The following is a 23,724-nucleotide window of genomic DNA, read 5'->3' on the forward strand; positions in this document are numbered from 1 at the left end:
AGCAGTGATTGAGCACCTGGTGGGAAGGCAGGGCCCACCCAGGAGAGCTCAGGTGCATGCAATGCAACTGAATGACCAGAAGGGGTGAAGCCAGGATCTACCCTTTCCCAGACCTCAGTTAAGTGTTGGCAATGGAGGGGAGGACATCTCTTGCTGGAGATCCCTGCCTACCTGAGGCATTTCAAAGGTAAGCAGTTCTTTTCCTTCATTTCTCCATTCACAGCTACTGTATTTGGGCTCGTTCTTATTTGCTGCAGCCCATGGCTTTGCCACCCTGCTATTATTGCAGCACTTCCACCCCGTTATAGCATTACACTATAAAATATGGAAGTAGATAAAAAGTGTTTTTGATCGTGTTTTTCTTCCTCAGAGTTAATTTTGGTGAGTGGTGAAAACTGAAATTAAATCTTCTGAGCACAACACCATGAGAACGCTTTTTTGGTTTTGCATTAGTTCTGGTGCTTTTCATGTCAGTAAAAAGTGTTGATTTTGCTGCTGTGGCGGGCTGTGTAGATGCAGTTCATGCTCACTGTGTGCCTCAGTAATTTTTAACACAGTGTTGTAATCTGTGGAGGTTACCAATTCACACACACAGCAAGGCATTACAAAAAAGGTCTGCCGACTTTCTCTGGTCCAACATCTCAGAAAACATTTTTTCAGCCGAAATTGCCATCTCTCGCTGCTTTTGACTCATGAGCCAAGACCAGTTTGCTTAGTGATCGCTGATGCCTTGATATGCATGTGAAAGCATTAAGTTGCCAGTTTAGCGAAGTGTCATTTTTCAAGACAATCCTTGTCACTTTAAGCACGTGCCCAGTACTGGTTTGTGTACGGAGCGTGTTCCTGCCAAGCATTTCTGAATTTTCTTTCAGTGAGTTAAATGTGATTTCTAGGCATTTGAGGAACATTATTACTGTAAGCAGCAGGCAGTAGCCCCCAGCTTTGCTGTGCTGAGCCAGCTGTTCACAGGCAGATGCTGCTCAGTACACACTGCCACAATCAACTCAGTTCTTCAGTCAGTAGCAAGGAAATTTGCTCATGGGTTGCTTATACAGAGGGATGTCTTTGGAGGAATCTGATGGCAGAACAAAGCAGCCACTGCTTCGATTTTCTGTGCGGAGCTGGCAGTCCCTGCAGACAGAGGCCCTGCTCTGTTCCTTTCCTGGCAGCATCCTTGAGTCTTTGGGAATAGGAAGGGAGTAAACTGAACAGTTCTGCTAAGGCCCAACTACCGTTACAGAGGGGACCTCCTGCTAAAGAGAAGAGTATATTCAGTGATATTTATGCTGTAGGTAGGTAAGACTGTCTTGTGAGTGCAGACAGGTGCATTGGTGGTTACACTGGGTTGCAGGCGTGCTTTGGGCTGATATTGTGTTGGATGTCTGAAGCTAAGAAAGCACGAATTTTTGTGCTGGGACAGATGGACTTGGAAGACCTTGGATGCTTCTAAATTTGGAGGATGATTTATTACTTTTTGCTTTTTATATGCAGTACTGAGCCAGTATTCTTCCACGGTGTGAGAAGACAATCTGCAGTTCTGTCTCAGGTAGGACTAAGCTTCCATCTGTTTGCTCACACAGGGTCCTACGGCACGTTGCCCAGAACTAGAATTGTAACATTTACTATTATAATGCCTGCAGCCCTTGGAAGAGCCAGGGGAAAGTTTTTGTCTCTCTCTTTTGGAAACAAAGGATGCCATCATTAAATAACAGTAGTTTGCACATTTGCATGGAAAAGTGAAATCAGAGAAACAGAAATTCTAACCTGCCTTTAGTGATAACCTCTGGACAGCACGTCTTTCCCAGAAAGAATTCCCTTTATTTCTTGTGTTAGCAGATAAAAAATCTGCTTTCCCCTTTTTGAGTCTCCCTATGTTTTTGTTTCAGATTGGGAATCTTTATTCAAATACTTTAACACAAAATTCTTCCAAACCGAAGGCTTTAGTCTTGTTGACTTGGCTTTTGGTTATAAGGCCTATGGATGTCCTCAGTGACTTGAAAATCTCTCAAGGGGAGACTCAGGCTTTTATGTAACAAACTTAGTTTATAGTCTGCTAAATATTTTTATAATATTATAATATTTATTTATAAATGGGGAAACATGCCTCCCCTTATGAGTGGTGTGGATGAAGTGATTCCCATGTGTATGGTTTGTAAAGCAATCTGAGATACGTGGGTTCATTAATATGAAGTGCAGGTGTGTTGAAATGGCAGCTGGCCATTTTACATCTCTGCTGCTCTGGTTTGTTGCTTCCATAATTAACTGTCAGATCTGTTGCGAATTAAGAAATGCAACAAGTAAGCAAAAACTGCAGGCATAATGCCTTGCTTGCATTTACCAGAAGCAGTGAGTTTTGTTTTGATGATGATTCCTAGTTATACTAATAAATGTTCTCCAGTGAATATGTTCTGTAAAATCACCACGTTCTGATGGAATACCTCACTCCAGCAACTCCTATCAAGTCTTCTGTGAGAATGACAGAGATACAGTAATTGTTTGTGCTGCTGCTGAGGATATAATTAACAAGGTTTGACTGAAGCTGTTCTCAGAATTAGCATATTTCTCACATAAAAACCTCTGTTAAGAGAGTTAAAATTCATATTTCAGATGAATTCACAATTTGATCAGGTTAATATTTAATAAGCAACCTGCCTTGCCAGAATTATGTTGAATAATTCCTTGTAGTGCACTGCAAAGGATCCTCATAGAAGAACAATTCTCAAAGGAGAGCAAGTTTTGTTTTTGCAGGGCAGTGACATGAGATACATCACTAGAAGTGCACGCAGCAATGCCCTGTTGGCTCCTTCCTTCCTTCCTGGTGTAAATTGAAAGGCGTGCCACCACCAAACCTATCTAATTTTAAAATGGTATTTGAGATTAGCTGGAGATGATGCGTGCTTGGCCGAAGTAAAACCGAAACAATAGAATTCAGGAAACAATGCAAGTTCTGAGCTGGAGAGGCTGACATCAGAATACAAAACAAGCAGTGTGATGAGGTGCAGGCTGAGAGTTATGCCTGCTCTATTTTTACCTTCGCAGCTGAAGATGTGGTGAAAAGCTGAGCTGTTTGTTCACAGCAACAAGAAGTAGCAAGGCAGTGGCTGGCTGCTGGTCTGGTCACACTGGGAAGGGGTGGTGCAGAACAGCAAAAATAGCTGAAATACCCAGTTCTGCAGATTTTTCAGAGATTTTAGTTGGGGCGCTGACTTTGTCAGCAGAAGTAGTTTCTAAACGGGATCTGAGCTGAATTTGCTTTTGACATTGAAGTCCTGGCAATGTGCTGTTGTGGAAAATAGGCAAAATGTGTCTCAAGGGATGTGCATTTGTATTAATAGGGTGAGAGAATACACCCTAAATACAGATGAATGAACCACTGATTTGGCAGCTCTGATGCCCTGAAAGGGCCATAGGAAGGGAGAAGCCTGCCAGCTGGCAAGGCGGGCTCTTGTTCAGGAACATACAGCAGCAAGTGTTCGTGCAAAGTGCAATGAGAGCATGTACTGAAACGGGTCCTGCTTAGGTTTGGATTTCTGTGCTGGGGGACATGTGAAACGAGACGTGTATTTCAGCAAGAGACATGCTTTCTTTACCCAGGCTCTGTGATTAATGGACATGATGAAGTTTGCTCTGCAGGACCAGTTTTTAATTGGTTACCTCACTCTGTGCTTAATTCCCTCAAATTAGATGCACTGGCTAACTCACGAGGCCAGAATGTCAGCTCAAATCTTTGAAATGAGAAAGGCAGTCCCTGATGGATTTTATTTTATTTTTTTGAGGTGACCAGCTTGGTGGTTATGTTAAATATCCACAACTTCCTTTCTGCTCCTTATGTTTTGGAGCCTGCAAAAGATGCCCTTTTATCACTGGGAAGTGGAAAAAAAAAAAAACTGGCAAACTGTCAGGCTGTGCCTCTGGAAGTTATTTCCCTTTTCTTCAAGTCCGTACACAAGCTGCCATTTTCTGACAGTGTATAAAATAGCTGAAAATCCTGGGATACTTCTCACAGTTTTTTTTTTTCCCCTCCCCTTGGCTCCTCGTACCACTGCAGGTTCCTGCAGGGCTGGAGGCTCCAGTTCGGTAGGTAAGGCTGCCATCTGGTGGGGTCCTTCTGCACAGCACCCTGCCTTGCCAAGGGGACGAGGGGCAGCAGCCCTGAGACCTCGAGGGCTCTCGCCCTCCTCTGATGGCCTCCGAGAAATAATATTGAGAGGTGTTTCAATACTAAAGCAAAGATCAATAGGATGGATGCTTTAAAGTGCTTTGAGAAACCTGCTTGTCACCTCCTAGCCCCAGTGCTGCAGAGGCACTCTTCCATGGAGAGCCTGTTTGGGGGAAGGGCTCCTCGCTCTGATGGTGTCACACAGTGCCTGTGTCCACCAGCTGCTGCTTGAAGGATGAAATGACAACATGTATTTAATGTTCCCTATATGCTCACCAGGCAGCTGGGCACCCACCAATCCGCTGGCAGAGTGGCTGTTAGGTTGAGGTATACTGGTGTGAAGCTCATGGTATCAGTGCAGAAAAATTGTAGGAATGCTCTCACTAAAGAGATGCTGCTAGTTCCTCTTCTGAATATTGCAGCAAAGGCCGACAATACATCACTGCCTTTAGCCTGGAGCCCTCTGTATCAATAAGTTGCATCTAATATATTAACATATGAATTCAGACTGCATGCATTGTGCTAAAACTTAAGTGAAAGTACACTGAGGTTAGACAACAAAGAAATTATTTACTGCGAGGTTGTGAGGTGTTGGCACAGGCTGCCCAGAGAAGCTGTGGGTTTTCCATCTCTGGAAGTGCTCAAGGCCGGGTCAGATGGGCCTTTAGCAAGGTGGGATCTACCCCTGCCATGGCAGAGGGATTGGTGCTAGATGGTCTTCAGGGTCCCTTCCAAGCCAAACCACTCTGTGACTCTGTAACGGTGGCCAAAGGCAATTTTGTGGAGTAGATTACTATCTCCATTTTCTTTTCTTTCTTTTTTTTTTTTTTTTTTTGGCAGGGAACTGAATTATACCCAGCTTGGAGCGAGATCATTAAACCAAGGGTGCTTCCTGAAGTGCTGGAATTCTGTCGGCAGCCATTTTGTGCACGTGTGACTGGATGGTGCACGGCCTGCTTTGCGCTAAGCTCGTTGTTCCTTCCTGCTCAGACTGCATATCCTTTCCATTTCTTATTGCCAAGCCAGGACACTGCACTGGGGCAGTGGTGGCCGATGGGACGGGGCAGGAGGGTGCTCTGCATTCCCGCCAGGTGCTCAGCACCTCACAGCACAGCTGCCTGCCCGCCAGCATGGAGCCGCGCCATGGCAAGGCGAGGCTGCATGTGCAGCATGTTTACATTCACAGCTTTGGCTCCCACCGCTGTGGATCCATCATCCGCTATGACAAGGGCTGCATGCAGGCTGAGAGGAGCGGGGCTGGGAGCCTGCTTTCCCAGCAGAGCCTCACGGACAGGAGAAGGGGGCAGAGGGCTGCCCGGGTGCTGAGGGAAGAGGCTGACCTTGGGAGGATGGCTGCTGCTGATGGGGTGCAGGCCACAGGGAGCTGTGGTGGGGTGAAGCACGTCAGCCTGCACTGTGGTATGTGATGCTGAACCTGGGGAACTCTGTGCCCCAGGAGTGTGGGCTGCACTCACATCTCTGCCATGCCTCCTCTGGGGCAGGCCGTAGCCATGTGGTAACCCAGTCAGACTGTATGCTGAGAGGTAAACGTAGCACTGAAGGTTTTGTAATGTGCCAGGTTCAGGCAGACTGGGTGTTTAGGGAGGAGCTGGAATATGTTGTTAAACTCATGTGAGTGAAAAAATCATTACTTTGACCGCAAACTCTTGTGCTGAGCTGCTGTGTCACCATCCTGCAAGGTGAGGTAGCCACGTCTGGAGCAGCATACCTCATTCCTTTCCTGTGACGAGACAAAAATTAAGAATTATAGAACATCTCGAGTTGGAAGGGGCCTTTAAGAATCAGAGTCCAACTCCTAAGCACATGCACAGAGCTGCTGCATTACATGCTTTATTTCTGGGCTCTTTCTGTCTTCTCAAGTGATTTCTGTCTAAGCAGGGTACCACTGTGCTGCTTGCTCCTTCCCCACTGCAACTGATTGAAGATGTTTCTTAATTGTCTTGCTGTGTGGCTGGGACCAAACAAAGTTGGGACGGACATGAGTGTGGGTGCCTTCTAATTATTTAAAGTGCAGAAAAAGAGATTGAGCAGTTTCCCACTGGTTGCAATCTGTTATGAAACATAACTCTGCTGCACAAGATGAAATAGAGTGAAAACAGTGAGTGTGACTCAGCTTCTGGAGGAGAAGCTGGGGTTGGGAGTTGGAAAAGAATAGAAGGCATCACGCTGGACTGAGCAGCTTGTGTCAAATTGACATCAAGATTCAGTGTCCTTCTATTACACAAATCTGGAAAGCCAGTCTGGAATGTCTTATTCTTTGAGGATGCTCTGTCCCTGGAGATGTTCAAGGTCAGGTTGGATGGGGCCCTCGGCAATCTGGTCAAGTACCAGATCTGAAGGTTGGTAGCCCTGTCTGTGGTATGGGGATTGGAATTTAATGATTTTTGGAGTCCCTTCCAACCCAAGCCATTCTATGATTCTATGAAATACTGAGTGACAAAGGTGTGGTGGTCCTGAGTGTTACTAACTTGTTGATCTTCAAATGTTTTTGGTTTTTTTTTGTATCTTTTCTTCCTCTTAAAAGCTGTAAAAGCTGTTTTCCTAAAGATGACAAAGGGAAATGTTACTTTAGTCTGTAATTAATAGCATCAGTTCTGCTGGACTGTTATTAAATGATGCCAGCCGCATCAGAGGCAGCTGTTGGGAGCTGGAAGCCTGGCTCCCACAACATGGCTCCCACTGGCAGGCTGTGGTGGCCTGCAGGATGTTGGTTTGCCTGCAGCCCTGCTGCAGGAGGGAACATGCCCACAGCCACCACTGTGTTCAGCATCCCCATATGGTTCACACTTTCACTCAGCTGCACTGCTTGCCCAGCAGCTCCTTGGAAAGCCGCTGTCCAGAATTCTGGAGCCCAGAAGCCTGCTGTCTTCACTAGCTGTATTGTTTTGAAATCTTTTCAGAGAAGTTTGTGAGACTTGCCACATGGTTATAATGCAGAAAACAAGCTAGATGATAGTCAACATAATGTGAAGACTGATGTTCTGTAACCTGCTGGGACCAAAAATAAGTATCTCTGGAAGATAAGGGAAGTACAGCTTCCTCAGGGATTTATTGTAAACACTCAGGATATGCTTTCTGAACTCTCCTCCTAGGTGACCCTCGAGAGGAAAAGGCTGATGCCTTTGACTTTCCCTTCCCTTCAAGAAATGTTGAAAAAGTAATTAAACGAAAGAAGAAGGAGGTATGAAATGTGGGAGCTGAATTAGCTGCCTTTGCATTTGAGATAATAGCTTCCTGCTTGTTCTGTATATGTCTATGCGAGATCATAAGGGAGATTAGAAGATTGAACTGGTAGTCTGTTACTGAAAGCCTCACTTACTGAAAAGGAAAATGTGATTATTTTCCCTTTCTGGGGGCTTTAAAAATTCTGGCTCTCATTCAATAAAGCACTTAAGCATGTGCTTACCTTGAAGATTTAGAGCATTCTGTTGACTTAAAGCATGTACAGAAATGCGTTGTGGCCAAGGCACTGCACACCTAGCTTGGTGAAACCTGGCAGGTTAAAACTTCTGCACATCCTCTTCCCTTTTTGTTTTAAGCAAAGAAGTTCCACCGGTGAGGAAGAAATGAAGGCAAGAACAATAGGTATTAATATGGCAGTAACAGTGATATGAAATTACTTTCTGTTTCTCAAACGTATTTCTGTTCCTGTTCAGTAGTTCAACAAATGCTTGAAATTTACAAAGGCACATTTGTTAAAAGAGTAACTCATGATGAGATTTTGTAATGTGTTAGGTACAAGTAATCAGCTAGACTCTAATATAGTAATGTCACAGATACTTGATTTAAAACCAGAAAAATATTACGGACTTCAGAGGAACAGCTAATAACATACTGTAATATCACTCTTCTAGTACATTAAATAGTCTTCAAAAAGAACGAGGAAAATGCATTATGTTTTAGTAATAAATGTCCATGAGAGAGGAATTACCTTTAGATTTAAACTAGTTTCACAGATGGGGTCCAGCAAAAGTCATAACGTTAGCGTGTTAACATCCATTTGTATTTGTTAGTCTGCCTCTTTGTCTGAATGCCATTGTCAACAGTTCCAAATTAGTATTTTTAATGTGTGTTTGAAATAAACCCACTATAGATGTATTTTTATGCCTCTAAAATAAAAGTCTTCAGCATCTATGAAACAGATTAATACCAACTTGATATGAGATAGGCCAGTGCCATCGCTATGCTGGAATCTAACCACGGGATCTGAATTACACTGCTGGTGTGGAATTAGACGGGAAAGTTCTTGCTCTCCAGAAAAAATGAGCAATTCTGTATTATTCTAATTTTTCTCCCATTTTGAATGACTTTGGGGAGAATTTAATGTCTCTGCACAGGTTTTCATAAGCTCTTATCTACATGGGCAGTTCACAAGTCCTGGATAGAAAGGAATGCTAGGCAAGGAAGTAGCCTTGAGTGATATCTCATGTGGGAAAGCACATAGTAATTCCAAGTTTGTTGTCTTTTAAATTGAGATGACTCTTCCAGTATATCCCACTGATTTATCCTTCCTTCAATTTTCTCCCTTGATGTCACATTTCTCCCCCTTCTTCCCCTTCCTCCCCCCCAATCCTTCACCAGAAAAACAGCAAGACTTCATAGTCATGCTGAAGAGTTCAAAGTTCTGCAACACGAGAGATGTTTTTACACAAACTTTTTATATGCTTCATTGAGAAAATTCATTTTTGTCTTTCAGTCCAAAGTCTGGCTTAAAGTCTGGAAAGTAATTTCAAAAATGCTTGAAGAAAATGAAAAGTTCCGACATCGACTGTTGACTTGCAGTCAGTTCAGTGGAGAAGGTAAATAATAAACTGATAATATTTGTTATACTAGAGAATACAAGTTATTGATGCAAGTCCTTTGACTCAAGGTGTCTAGGTTTGAAGTTCGTTAAGCTGTTTATTTTGGGTAAAATGCTTTACAGATCACAAATTATGGAATTCATTGCATCCTTTAAATGCTTCTAGCCTCATTTGATTGACTTGAGTTTAATTGAAGGTTCTATGAAAAAGTGTATGACTGCAAGAAGGATGGGAAGTGTGTTCTTTGTAGTCTATAAGATTAAAAATATGAACACAATGTCTGCAATTTTTTCTGGACACATTAAATATATAATTAAACTATTGTTCTCAGACTGACCTAAGGCAGCACTTGGATGAATAATAATTTATTTCTTCACATTGGTAAAGTGGAAAATGGTAGTTGGTTTCATACTGGCAATAAATAAATTAGATGCTCCCCAAAGGTAACTGTAATACAATTTAACATAACTATCAAACCTGTCCTCACACTGTGCCCTGAATGCAGTTATTCCATATTACAGTTATTCCTAGGTAGAAGGCTAGGGAATTAAAAGTGGTGCTCTGCCCTGAGACAGCTTCAATTAGAGATATTGTAGTTGCTGCACAATTTAAGATAATGCAGTGTACACTCACAAATCTAATTGGAGTTTCTGGCCTCGTAGTCTGATGAATTTTTAGGATAGAGAATATACTAATCCATGAAAAGTTACAAGGTAAATTAAAAACAGTCTTCACGTGCAGTACTTGTGCTTAGTTTACATTTGGGCTGATAGAAGTTCTCCGCAAGCATGCATGTTAAGAGTTATGTGCCAAAACATATGTCAATTCCTGCCAGTTTTCATGAAAGTTACATTGCTCCCTCAACATTCACCTTCATAAGAATAACAGAAGTACATTTCTGGTTCAGAACAGAAATCTTTCTAACCCAGTGGCCTGTCCTGTGCAACCAACTGTAGATGTTGTTGGAATAATAGAGGAAACTCCACAACATCTGCAGTTATTCTGAAAATATTCACCATCATGTGGGAAAACACTTCTGTTTGCTTAAAAGCCAATTTCTGATTAATTCTGCTATTACAAGATGCAGTATATTAATTATGTGCTATTGTATACTTTATAATTCCATTGGCCTTTGTCAAATTTTCTACCTAGTTCTCTCTCAAGCTGCTCAAGTCCAGCCTATGAAATCTGTCTCATCTGAACTATTTCTCTGCTGTGGTAATCTTTAGCCTGTTGTCTCTGTTGTTTAGAATGCTCTCTCTCTGCTTCTCTATATGCTCTACGGTTCATCCATATTACTGCTCATTTGTTTGTGGTGATTAGAGACACCAATTAAAGGCAATCCTAACGTATCTGTCTCATGCTTGCACAAGTAAGTAGCTGCACCAAGGACTCCATGGAGGGGGGGTGGGTACCCTTCCACCTGAACTCAGTGGTTCCTCCCAGCCAGGGGAGGTTTGCCTGGGTCAGACAGGAGCCTTTCACAAGAGATATCTGGGATGTTATCCCTTGATAAACCTTTTGCAGAAGCCATTGTAAAACTGTGCTTCTCTACCTAACTTAAAGGTTTTTGATCCAGCAGCTTCTATGCGCTTTGTGCTATAGCCTGTATCTCTGCAAAACCTTAGTGCACAGATGTTAATGTGTATGTAGGATTTAGCAGTCAATAAAGAAAAAAATGTCTTCTAGGGTTTGTATTTCCGTGCTTTTAAGCAAAAGGAGAATAGGAGACGGGAAAAAGGAGTAGAAATCTTTAATATGTGATTGCCTCCAAGATTTCAACCTATTATTAAAAAAAAAAAAAAAAAAAAAAGAGAATGCTACTAATACAAAATCTCTTTGGATTTACCATCTCAATGCTCTGGTTGCTGATTTGCTTTTCTGGTTTTTATGCATATGCAATGTGCTCCCTTGTTGAGCTTGTATTTATCATGGGACTGAGCAGACAGGACTGAGCCCATTCTCGTTTTCAAATACTCATTTATTTTTGTCATCTGGAGGGAAAATATTACCTTTCTATGTGATCTCTACTAACTCTTTTAACAAAGCCCCAAAGAAGTTTTTTTTTTTTTTAAAAAAAAGGCAAAAAAAAAAAATCACCCAACAAACAAGAAGAAAAAACAACCAACCAAACACCCCAAGACCAAACAAAAACACAACAAAAACAAAATTAAAAAAAAAAACAACCAAACATTTCTTGTGTCTTTAATTATGATTGTACCTCATTTTTCAGGAGCTTTAATTGAGAATCTACTATCAAGCTCTTTTTAGCTGGAAACCATCAATTCTAACACCTTCTTTCTAACACCAAATCATGGAGATAAGTCTCCTATTGTTCTGAATGCTTGATTGAGTGAGAAGCAAAGGAAATAATTCTGGCAGACTTTTAGATAGGGATCAAGAAATCTGAATAAATTTGCATCATTTTTTTTCTGGATTAATAGATCTAGAAAATTAATGCTGCTTTTTATTGCCTCTATTAATAAATTATTTTGAGGGAAACGATCCATGAGACTATTAATGCTATCTATTTAATCTCTGGAATGCTGCAAGATTAGGTTGAGTTCAGTGAAAATGCTGATGTGTCTCCAACTGATGTTATCCCACAGGCAATGATGCGAACCAAAGTTCACAGAAGGGTTCCCCCTGGACAGGGTATGTATGGGGTCAATTGCCAAGCAAGATTAAATAATAAGCAAAATATTCAAAAAAGATGCACTGATATTTTTTACTGTTACTAATAAGTGCCAGCCTTACACTTCATTATTAATGATGTTTGCCTCATTTGTTTTCCAAGATTTTGAGCAGTATGTGCTCAGCAGGAAGGGTTGTATGCACCCCAGCACAGGGAAGTGGGTTTTCCCTTACAAAGGCACAGTCCGTGTTCCTGCCCGTCAGTTCTTTGTGCTTGTTGTGCTAATGACTGCCCTTATTGCTCTAGACCAAGTCTGCTACTAGGGCTGTTTGCTTTCTCTCCTCTGCAGCTTATCCATGGCTTTCTCACTGGAGTGAGGAAATATTTCATCACACAGTCTTTCTCTTTTAACCCCAAAAGATTAATCACAGCATGTTTAAAAACCCAGGTCAATGTCCATATGGTGTCAGCATTCAAATACATGCATGCGTTTGTTTGCCCTTTGCAAATACTAGAGGGGACACGCACTGTCTGCAGAGGACAGAAAGGTACAGCATTTAGGAAATGTTTAATGTGTAGGCTTGCATGCTCGTGTGTTTTCACATTTTAGCTATGGCTATAAAACTTTTTTTCTGTGATCCAGTGAGCAGTGCTGGTAGTTGGCATTGAGAACACTACCAAAAGAAACACGTAGGTCTGTTCTGGGGAGAGGCTGAGTGGGAAGAGTGGGCTTAACAGCTTGGGGAAGGAGGAACACTAGTGTAAGGCTGTCCTTTCACTTAGGTGCTGTGGAAGCTTCTCATGAGCTCTAGCTGGCCCCTTATAGCAATCTCCTGCATGTAGTGAAGTGCTCCCTCTCTGTGCTGCCTATACATGTGATGTGTGCCTGAGGATCTGAACAGAGTCTGTTTGTCACGCTTCACATCTAACTTTCTTTTTTCTGTCAAAGATAACGTACCAGTTCACTTTTGTCATCTCTTTTTCTCTAGGAGTCCATCTTTGGTTGGGTGTAGTAAGAAAATAAAGGAAGATTCAGGCCAAAAGGAAATATAAAACTACTGAAATTGTTTTCATCTAGATCTTACTAAAATTAGTGAGAAGACCACAAATGATTTAGACGAACACTGTTTCTCTGTTGTTTGCTTGGCATATATGTTTCTGCTGTTCAATAGGTTTGTTTTTAAAGTGGCTTAAATAGCTTCTTGCAAGATATTTGAAGTCATTAAGTCTGATATTTCACTTAGTTATTAGTTTTTGAAAGCTTTTTAGTGAGTATAGTATTGTGACAGTTTGCTTGTAAAAGAATAAAGATGCACATTTAGTGTTGATGTCTATTTTATTGTTTTTTTTTTGTAGCCTGTCAGAACCATAAACATAAATTCAGTAAAGCAGAACCCCACGCAGTGTATGGAAACACTTTTGTTCTTAGTGATTTGAATAATTTTGATTTTGTTATATTAAAATAACACACAATTACCTTTCTGCTCATTCATCCATTTAGACATGAATCTCAGCAAATATTTTGAATTTAAAACCAGGTGAATGTTTTCCGCCTCACTGTTCATCATGAGGCCCATAATGATATCATCATAACCAGAAGGCATTTACCTAGCTGACTTCATTAACACAGTATCATTTTCTTCTGTTTTGGAGTTTTACACTTGGACTCCTGACTGTTAAAACCTTCTAAACTAGCAAATTGCGTACATGGAACACAAAGACTGCATACAAATAGTGTGTACACAAACTTCATAGATAAAACATTCACCTGTCACAATTAGACATCATTGGTTTCAGTAAAAGGGTGGTTTTCTCATTGCATAATGTCTTACTGTTTGCAGACATGGTGACTGGAATGTCAGAGTGTTGAGCTTTAATAACATGCCAGTGATTGTGTCATTAAGCAGCAAAGCATTTGGAAGGGTTTAATCTCTGTTTACTTAACAGCACAACTGCAAATGTGTAAATGACATGTGTCCTCCTGACAACAGTTCTGGCATCAAGGTGTGGTTTTTTTTTTCTGATTTGCAGTTGAATATTCTGATTTGACTTGAAATAGCTGACATTTCAGCTTGTAAAAGGAAGTGAGAAAGCAAAGTATTCAATCAAGACATGATCATTTTTCTGGCAGAGCAAAAATGTCACAGTTCTTTGGTATTTTCAAAATTCGTGTTTGGAGTTGCGTGAATTTATTTATTTATTAAATAACAGACATAGTCCTCCAGTTCTGTCAGTGTAATGTTTGCATGAGGAGTACTTTATAGACACAGACTGTAAATCGTAGAGTTGCTGCTCTGATGTTTCCTTCCTTCTAAGCTGCATCTTGTCCCCTTACTCACACAGATGGAATTGGCCCTGGAAATGAAGCTTTAGTGCTTCTGCTGCGCTGCAGCTTTTTCATCCAGGTGTGGTGGGTGATTTGAGGAGAAAGCCTATGTAGCATTAATATGCCGTATGACTTTATATTTGTTAACATCTGTCATCTTACCTACTTATTTTAGCCCTTTTCCAACATGCCCTTGTTCTGCCTTCACCCCACTTCCAGCTCACTCAAGATTATGGCCCATGTCTGGAGGAGGTGGTGAGCAGCAGTGCTTCCCAGCCTGGGAGGTGTGTGATAGTGCAGGCAGGGGCCAGAAACACCCTCTCAAAAACTCTGTGGTGCTGACAATATAATTAATTGGTTGGGCTCTGCTTATAGAAAAGAACTTCTGATTGGTGTTACTTTGAAAGGGATCTTATGTTTGAAATCACCGTGGGACAAATCAGCTAATGCAGCAGGACAGGAAGATACCTGCTGGTTTAGGTTCTATTTCCAGCTCTTTGCATGATTTCTAATTTTTCTGGACTTAGTTTCTAGCTCTTTCTCTAGCTTTCTGTCGCAGTGACCAGCTTTCTAAGGTACTGTTGTGAACAGTGGCAGTCAGAGCAGTTAAGCTATTGAGAAACCAACTTAGAGAAGAATTGAGCTCAGGATGTATGAAGAAATCCAGCTGACATGTACACTGTCACCATCCTCTCAGATCCCTGTTGCAATGGATTTTTTTTTCCTTCCTATGATCACTTAGGTAAAAACTGCAAAAAAGAAAATAATTGCTGTGTTGTGTTAAAATATGCTTATAATGATCTGAGTAAGTGGCATGGAAAAAAATGAACTGTTTATACAGGAAGAACTTTATTTAAAATCTCTTTATTAAAAGGAATCAGAAATAAATAAGGGAACCTCAGGGCACTAGATCGTTCACTTGAGATCCATCAAGCAGCTGACCCTTCTCTGAAGTTTTTAATCATCACCACAGAAGCAAAAGCAAGTGTAATTCCATCCTGCTGTGGGTCCTGGGTAGCAGTGTTGTTCTTTCACATTCTTCAGAACACATACCAGTTACCTGAAGTTTTTAATAACAAATCTCACTTGGAGTGTGAACCGAAGCAGATGTGCGAAATATAGAGGTCATGATGTTTCTTTGCTCTGCAACCTTTTTTTCTCTGGACATAATTTACCTTTCTACACAGAACAAAAACGAGCATATTTGGAAAGTTCAAGAACAATCCTTTCAGCTCAGCCCTGTGAACAGCTGCCAGAGATCTGAGGAGGTACGTTGTGGTATCGAGGTGGGAGGGAGCAGCTGGAGCTGGCTGAGTAGCTGGAGGCATTGCTGCTGAATTCCTCTATCAGTAAGCACCAGTGCCAGATTTTGTCTCAAGATCTCAGTGCTGGTCTGAAAAGCCATTGTTTTGTACCATGTTTTCATAAATACAGATGACTCTGTAGGAAACTAAGTGGTGGAGAGTAAGGTCTTCAGTTAGAAATTTACTGGTAAAACAAAGTTTAATGGGAAGTAGCACATTTGCTCGGACTGAAATATTTTGATTGCAAGTTTTCCAACTTGGTGAGTTCTTTCCAAATCGAGGTCCCCTGGCTCCTGGAGCATTTCTTGTCTGTCATCTTGAGCTGAAGCCTCTCATGTCTGCCCAGAGACACCAAGACTAGAGGGCTTGAAACTCTAGCCCATGCTGTTAGGTTGCCACTTCCAAACTACTGGAAAATCCTGGGAGTTTGATCTCCACTTTGATTTCCATGCCTGGAAGTGCTAGGAGGCTTGGCCAGAGGCAGGCCTGATGAGGAGCTGTGACTTTGGGCAGCTTCCCTGGGCAGACCTCAGTGACAGGGCTGCGCTGAGTCCTGGGTGCTCTCACTGCTACGGTGCTGAGCTGCTGCTGTCAGAGGCAGTGTCACTGATCAGCTGAGGCTCAGGAACTTGGGGATCTGTGTTTTGGAAGTGTTTTGGTATTCTTGAAGTGACCTTTCTGGGGAATTTCCAGTTTGTGGGCATTTTCAGAGGAGTTTGTTTCCTGCCTGATTTGGAACAAAGCCACCAGTTCAGATAAAAACACATTTCCTGCAAACTGGAGGCTTGGCTTGCCAGGCAGCTCTTCTACTCGTGCCCCATCTGCTCTGGTGTTGAGATGAATCAGATTCTGCTGCCCTAACAGCAGTGATTCTGCAATCCTATGGCCTGTGAGGTTATAACTTGGCCATCACCAAGGCTAATCGTATTTCACTGCTATTTCCTTCCATAGAAAGATTTCAACTCTTGAGAAAAGTTGAGAGCAGGATGTGAAGCTTCAACCATGGCCAGATTTCGGGAAAGAATAAGATGACCTTTGTGTTCACTGAACATTTATACCAGTAAATGTCTTTGTCCTTAGGGCCCTTGCTGGTAGTTGATGTTCATGTTTTAACTTCAAAACATCTAATACAATTTTCCATGGCCTCTGACTAAAGAATAGCCTTCAGCAGACAATTCAATTCTATTCTTTGGGGGAAGAAGGGGACTTAAAACAAATTTTGTGCAGAACTGACATTTTATGTTTGTGTGCAGTAGATCCTTAAATATAAAACCAAACAGGATACAACTTTGATTTATAGCTCTTTTAAATAACACTCAGTGACAGGTTTGTGTATTATGTATATTTTCATTGCATAAGCACTTATATAACTGTGATGATAGATATTTGCATAAAAATTGAAGAGACCATACTACAATGAGTGCAGCATAATAGCATTTCCAGCAAATGGAAGTAGCAGATGAACCTACCATCTTAAGTATATGAAGGCCACAGTGAATTTTAACAAATGTTCATGGGAAGCTCTTCTGTTGTCATTGACAGCATCACGGACATCTGATGGAAAAAAAAAAAAAAATATATATATATATATATATATATATTGGAAAGTTTTTCTGCTTGCCTTGTAGCTAGTGAAAATGGAGGTGCTGCAGCTTCATTTGTTAGTGGAAAAAAATATGGAGGCTGTAAATTAAATGGGAGTATGCCTAGATGCAGAGATAGGAGAAAAACCTCCTGGAAGATGCTGTATACTTGAACCTCCCGTTGTCTGTGGTACCTTTTAGGACAGACTATATTGCCTCTTCTGCGCAGGGGCCTATCAGTGAGAGATTCTCTACTTCTTGCTCTAAACTGTAGGCTCACACGTGTCTCAGCTGAGAGATTTTGTTGAATTCTAAATGTTGCTGGGCTGCTTATGAATATGTCTGATTACTGTAGTCTTACCAGAGATCATGACAAGAGTGTGTTCGTGCTGTGAATGTGTGAAATTTATTGCATGCAGGTTCATTAAGGCACTGATCAATGCTCCCTTTCCTCCAGAATCTTTGCAAACTCTTGTATTTTGAAATGAATGCTTAATTAACATAGCATTTTTTTTTCCTGTTCTGCTGTATGCTTATTTTCTTGTTCCCAATGGATGTTTGAAGGGAAGTCAGCATTGCTGATGGAATTCTGCATAATGGATGATCTCCATAGCAAAATCTACAAGTACTTAAACCAAACTTGAAATACCTGTGATCACTTTTTCCACCCTTTCATATTTAAAATTTATTGAATTCCATACAGGGTAAAAATTCTTGACTGTGATGCTAATTTGTCCAGGGAAGGATCTCCCAAGGAAAAGAATGCACACGAACTTCTCGCTTCAATCTGTCAGCCCAGACTGAGCAGAACAACAGGGACATGAAATGAGGAGCAGCTTAGAGCATGGCTGGGCACTGAGACTTGCCCTGGTATAATCTCATCAGGTCTACTTGGGATTTCAGTTGATATGGTGAGATTGATTTCCATGTTGATGTGCTCTAAATGTTACTTTCTATCACAATATGGTGTTGTCTAGAGGAGAACTTGGATGTGAATTTGTGACTGCATAGGTTTCTTGAGTCAGATGACTCAAATCAGGGCTGAGTTTGCCTTGAGCTGTCTCCTGAATGTCTCCTCAAGCTCCTCTTGAGCTCTCTCAGTGGTTGTAAGTGCTTTTTCGGATTCATTTTGAAATGAGTTAATGGGAATGTCTGAGAAACAAACCTGATGTTTCATTGGAAGAGCCCGAGGTGACTGGTGTTCTAGCATTGCCCTGCCTCTGCAGCCCTGGTTTCCTGAGACTATCTTCATGGTGTGCCTTTAAGTTTTGCAGTTTCTCAGCTCGATAATTTCAGCCTGCCCATCTGTTTTCATATACTTCTATTGAGTGCCTAACACCACTTCTTCAGCGTTTGAAAACAGATAAAAACAGTGTTACCTGCAATAATTTACAAGAACACTGCAAGGAAAATGCACAGTGTGGAGGAAATATATTTGATGAAGAGAGATAATGAGAACAAGAATTTCACAGATCGTGGAGCAAATACAGAAAATAATGTTCATGAGCATTGAAGAGCTGTTGATTTCTATGTTCAGACTCGGAGGGACTGACATTTTGTTTACAAGTTGCAGAATTCTTGAATACAGTGAGATGTTCTTCTCAAACCTTGCTGCTAATAGTCTGACTCTTAAAGACAGACAATAATCCTCAGTGTAAACTGGTAATGAAAACATTAATTCCACTTCGATTTAACTGGAAATAGAAAATAATACATCACGGGAGGCTTATTAAAATAATCGAGAGAAGCATATATTTTTGTTGACAGAAGGCATGTGTTTTTTATTCCTCTGGAGCCTCATGTTGCTCACACTGCTGCTTTGTCTTATTGCCATCACTGATCTGCTCTGTGTGGGTGGAAATGTCAGACTCTGTGTTCGTTCCGTAAGAGCGAATTCACTTGTCGTGTTCACTTGGGTTTACTTTCATGCTGTCTGTAGAGAATGTTCTCTTTTAGGATCTTGCTAGCAACTTTAAGCACGCGTAGTTTTCCATAAAGCACCCTGCTTTTACTTACTGCTGGGAGTTTGTGTCTGCCTGTGAAGCTGGCATTTGGCAAAGAGGTATTTTCAAATTGAAATCGAGCGTATGACCTGAAGTAGTTACAGGGATGGTTCAGTCTCACAGAGAAAAAAAATGGCAGTTGAGGATGTCATGCAAGGGGCAGCTTTGAGGGATATGGTATCTCCCTGCATACCTCACTCTGCTGCTTTGCCAACATTCTCAGTTGGTGCCACCAAAAGACACTGCTTGAAATGTGCTCATAAAGTCGTAAGGTAGAAACTGCATCTGCTCACTTATCGCAGGTCTTCCTGCTGGGATTCTCCAAGTGATAACGTGGCTCTAACTGCCAGTGCGTGAGTGCTGGCAGACTGATCTGTGTTCTCTGGGTTATACAGAGTATCCCCAGCAGAATTGAGTTCTGTTTAGTTATCAGATTTGCAGCTACATGGAAAGTATTTAGCAGTGGAAGTAATGCACAGGAAGGTGTGGGATTCCCCTCATCGCTGCTAAGCTATGTTATGCAGAAGAGTATTCAGGTATAACCAACTGAAGGCAATACATTACATTCTGCAGGCATATCACTGCATCCATGGAAGTAGACAAGCTAAACAAGCAGGTGCCTTACTTGCAACTTCATTTTTCATGGTGCAACTGTAATTCCCATGGGTTTGCACAAGTGATTCTGGAGATACAAAGTGACTGTGTTTGCAAAAGTTGTTGCTTAAGACATTTTTTTAAGTAAGAGGATCTATCTCCTTGTTGCTAGGATGGTATTTGGACAGCAGAACATTCATTACTGATGTTGACGTGCATAAAAATAGTTTGGTTTTCATGTCATGGTGCACATTTTCAAGCTATGAAAAGCATCATTTTGCTTTTCAACAAAGTACTCTCATGCCCCTTTGTAATTGCCAGATAAAGATAGAGAAGCACCATGCCATTTCTGTGGAGTTACAGTGCAATTGTTTCCTTTGCATTTTTTTGGTAGTATTTCCCAATCCCTCAATTGAAAACAGCACTTTTGCTGAGAGAGGAGCCAGAGTAGTTCAAATGTACGCATTCAGTAGAAGGTAACTGCACAGGCTGTGACTCTTTGGATAGTCAAATCACTTCACGTGGTATAATCTGTAATGTAATGAATGTTGGGGAAAGAGCTGTTGCTGCGGTTTTTTTTTTGTTTGTTTTGTTTTTTAATCTGTCATATGGAAAAAGGCTGAGTGAATTGTGAGGATCAGCCCTTCCAGTTGAAGTGGGCACTCCGTAGAGATTTCCGCTAGTCTGAGGGATGGGGTGCATGAATGATATGGGGTGGTCTGATAGGAGCTTACTCCAGTGCACCTGCAGAGCTCTTTAAGGGTTGGAATAGAATCTGCAGTGCTGACAATGTCTAGGACAAGATTGGGCTCCTTCATCATCTGCATTTTGTGCTGTCAGATTTTCTTACAACCTCTGTGTGTTCAATGCCCTAAAGATCAGAGCCAAATGGCCAACGTGACATTCATCTCTGCACACAGCGTGAGCAAAGGGCTTTTAGGGTTTATAACGTGTTGGTTCTGACAAGGTGTTGGCACAGGTTGCCCGGGGAGGTGGTGAAGTCACTGCCCTGGAGGTGTTCAAGAACAGTGTGTGTGTGGCACAGCGAGCAGTACTGGTGGGGATGGGTTGGGGCTGGATGAGATGATCTTAATGGACTTTTCCAAACTTAATGATTCTATGATGTATTTACACAGATCCTATCCTGGATGAGCAATGATTGGTTGACTTTTGGTATCAGTACAGTCGTAAGTTATTGATTAAATTGGCACAATGTCATAATCCTTATTAGTGAGTGGGTTTGATTTGCCTCTTCAGACCCACAGAGCGTAATCCGTGATGAATTACGATTGGATCCACAGATGGACTGGATGACCTTTTCCAGCCTTACTGATCCTATGAGTGTATGACAGACTCTACGATCCCACATTTTCCTCTCTCTTTGGGAATACGCTCTGCCGCCTTTATACGTAGGAATCTGTTCTTGGCGGGTCTGCAGGAGGTGTAATCTCAGTGAAAATCTTGTAGGGTCTCGAGCTGAACCCAAAGGGCACCTCGCAGCCCCCGCTTCCCGCTGCTGCCTGCAGGGGGCGCCGGGGCGCGCGGCCGTGCGCGGCGGGAACGCCAGGGGGTGCCCGAGGCCGCGCGGGGGCGCGCTCGCGGCGGGCGGCGGCGGCGGCGGGAGGAGGGAGGTGGGAGCAGCCGCCCGCGCCCGCCCTCAGTCGCGCTTGCGGAGCCGCAGCCGCGCGCAGCGCTGTCCCTTCAGCACCGCCGGCACGCGGCGGCCGCCCGCTCCCCCGTCGCATTTATTTCCTTGTGGCGAGTGAAAATTAAGAGGAACCTTCCCGCCCCCGCGCCGAGCCGCCGCCAGTGACCGCGTGGTTTGCAGTAAGTAGGGGCTGGGGGCGGCGGGAGGGGCGACCCCTGGGGCTGCGGGAAATCGGGGAGGGTGCGGGAGCACGGAATGCACCCGGGTGCGGGTGCGCGGCGGGAAGGGAGCGTCGGTCATAGGGATGGGGCAGGATTTGGGGCGGACGGTGCTGCCGAGGGATGGTGTTGGCAATGGCGGGGCGTTGGGAGCGGCCGTGTTGCACTGGGATGTGTTTGTGGGGCGGCTGAGTGAGGCACTGCAAAATCCGTGGGTGAGGTCAGCCTCGGTGGGGCATGCCGTGTGCCTGCAAAGCCAGGAAAGCAATGTGCCAAGGCAGAGCGAGCTGGGCAAGGCAGAAATCCCCTTTCCGCCGCCCCTCTGACATTGATCGTCTCAATGGTTTTAGGTCTGGAAAGCAAGGTCCAAGCATGGTGAAGCTGGGGAGTAATTTGAACGACAAGAACAGCAAACCACCATCCAGCGAAGATGGGTTTCAGACAGTTCCTTTGATCACACCTTTGGAAGTAAATCACCTGCAGTTCCCGGCTCCGGAAAAGGTAAAGCAGAACCCAACAGCACTCCTGCATGGCCATACACATGGACGTCCCCTTGGCTTTACTGCCCCATGGGTTCCACTGTCCCGTGTCAGTCAGTGGTCTCTGATGAGAAAGGCTGTGGCACAGTGTCTATACAGTAAATAAGAGGTTGTCTTTCATGCCGTGTTTATCTGCTTTAAAGGGGCGAATGAGCACACAGCTGTCCCCTACTCCTTCCCTCCTCAGAAAATATCCAAATGTTCCTTCATATGGAGGATAATGCTTAGTGTGTTTCTCTTATCAACACTGGAGAAACTGAGGAGCAATTTACAGTGCGTAATTATTATCAGTAAGATTAATTGCCTGCACTGAGAGTAATGTGATGACTCTCAAAATAAGAAGCTATTTTAGTTATCTTACTCAAGCTTTGTTTTCTTCTCTGTGGCTGTGCAAAGCTCTTTTGGGCATCTGTGATGCTGCTTTTTACCCATGAATTCCCCCATCCATGGGGTGGTGATGGAGCTATCCCACATTTGGTTTCCCCAACTGGTCCCACCTGCCAGGGAACAGCTTTCTCCCCTGCCCACTCCACACTCAGCACTGAATGCAGCATTAAAATGTCCAGAGAGGTGCCCCAGTGATTGGCTGAGGTTTGGTGGCTGGGGTTTCTTAGATGCAATGCAATGCTGGGAAGTCTTTTGTCAATATTGATGCAGCACTGGTGCGTATCAATACAACTTGGTGAGAACATGATAAGATCATAAAAATCTGTGTGCCCCAACAGTGCTTATAAAAACAAAGCCTGTCTGCAGTGTAGTTCCCAGATACCACAGAGATGGAGCCAACTCACTCGAAAGTACATGACAGAATGATTAGATCTCACAGGATAATGGAATAATAGTAAAACTAACACTGATTATTATTGAATATACATCCTCTTTTTACTGTAGTGTGCAATGAAATTTCTCTAAATACATTAGGAGCACATGATGATGATGTGATAAAACTGTCTCGATAGACAAACTTAGTTTATTTTATGATGGAACTGAGTCAAATGCCTTGACATCCTGGGAACCAGAGGCAAACCAGAGAAAGGAGTTAGCCTCATGGCAACTAGGAGAAATTTTACTGCATTCAGGAGAGTTATGCTCCCATGAATTGTTGTGAATGAGAAGATAAACTGGCCTTTGTCTATGACTCTCATAAAAACAATTAGGCAAAATAACTTAGGCAAAGCAATATGGTTTATGACAAATGTCTGGGAAGCTCAAGGGAAAGTATTGGTGTGTAACAGTAACTCATCTGATGCTGCTACAAATGGTTTATTGATATCACACACACTGTTGCATGATGTGAAATATAAGTGGCTCGTGTATCAGGCAAGACATCGACAACCTAACAAAAATCCTTTCAAGCTAACAAAGTGGTAATGACTGTTCTCACGACCATCACATTCCAATTGCCTGTTGGTGCACAAATATTGGAGTGTATTGGTCCGGTGTGATTCCGTGCTGATTTTCCTGTTTAAACATGTCTACATCAATAATTCACATGTTGTTAGGTTACATTACCTTCATTAGCATACATTAGTGTCAATGCATCTACTGACATCCGTATTTTTCTTTGCTGGGAGAGTGGGATGTATCTCCAGGAGAGCTAAGCATGATTCAGAACTCATTAGAGTCAATGGTATTGATTCCTGCAGGCTGTGGTTCAGCTCTTGTGTGCAGTAGACCCAGAGTTGACAGCAACTGAAGATCTGTTACCAAAAGGAGAGATTATTTGGGATAAAAGCAAAATAATTCACTGCCTGTTTCCTTTGCACTTTGTAGAACAGATTCTGTGAGGGTGAGTTCACCCTGGGGCAAAGGGTTCGCATAGAGACCTGATAATAAGGAGTGGGGCCTTAGGTGAAAAGCTTGGCTGAAGGTTAAGTGGTGGGGGAAACTTC

General features: G+C 42.6%; 2 protein-coding genes across 3 annotated transcripts in view; both read left to right on the plus strand.

Moving 5' to 3' along the window:
• C15H5orf47 (chromosome 15 C5orf47 homolog) lies at nt 1-13,795 on the plus strand. Of its 2 annotated transcripts, none has more exons than XM_090150599.1 (5): nt 1-187; nt 1,492-1,546; nt 8,877-8,979; nt 11,592-11,637; nt 12,607-13,795. In XM_090150599.1, exons 1-5 carry the CDS (start codon nt 132-134, stop codon nt 12,668-12,670), a joined length of 324 nt encoding a protein of 107 aa, XP_090006725.1. In that variant the 5' UTR covers nt 1-131; the 3' UTR covers nt 12,671-13,795. The 2 variants fall into 2 exon arrangements, with proteins under 2 accessions (XP_090006725.1, XP_031453969.2); XM_031598109.2 differs by lacking the exons at nt 1-187; nt 1,492-1,546 and adding exons at nt 5,005-5,578; nt 7,273-7,361.
• Nucleotides 13,796-21,044: 7,249 nt separating this feature from the next.
• Nucleotides 21,045-23,724, plus strand: part of NSG2 (neuronal vesicle trafficking associated 2) — a 36,191-nt gene continuing 33,511 nt past the window's right edge. The window contains exons 1-2 of the mRNA XM_031598110.2: nt 21,045-21,254; nt 21,644-21,794. Of these exons, the coding sequence (XP_031453970.1) occupies nt 21,666-21,794 (129 nt within the window). The 5' untranslated portion in view covers nt 21,045-21,254; nt 21,644-21,665. The remainder of the gene's footprint in view (nt 21,255-21,643; nt 21,795-23,724) is intronic.

The sequence above is a fragment of the Phasianus colchicus genome, chromosome 15 (assembly GCF_987193195.1).
Source record: "Phasianus colchicus chromosome 15, bPhaCol1.hap1.1, whole genome shotgun sequence".
NCBI classification, from domain to species: Eukaryota; Metazoa; Chordata; class Aves; order Galliformes; family Phasianidae; genus Phasianus; species Phasianus colchicus.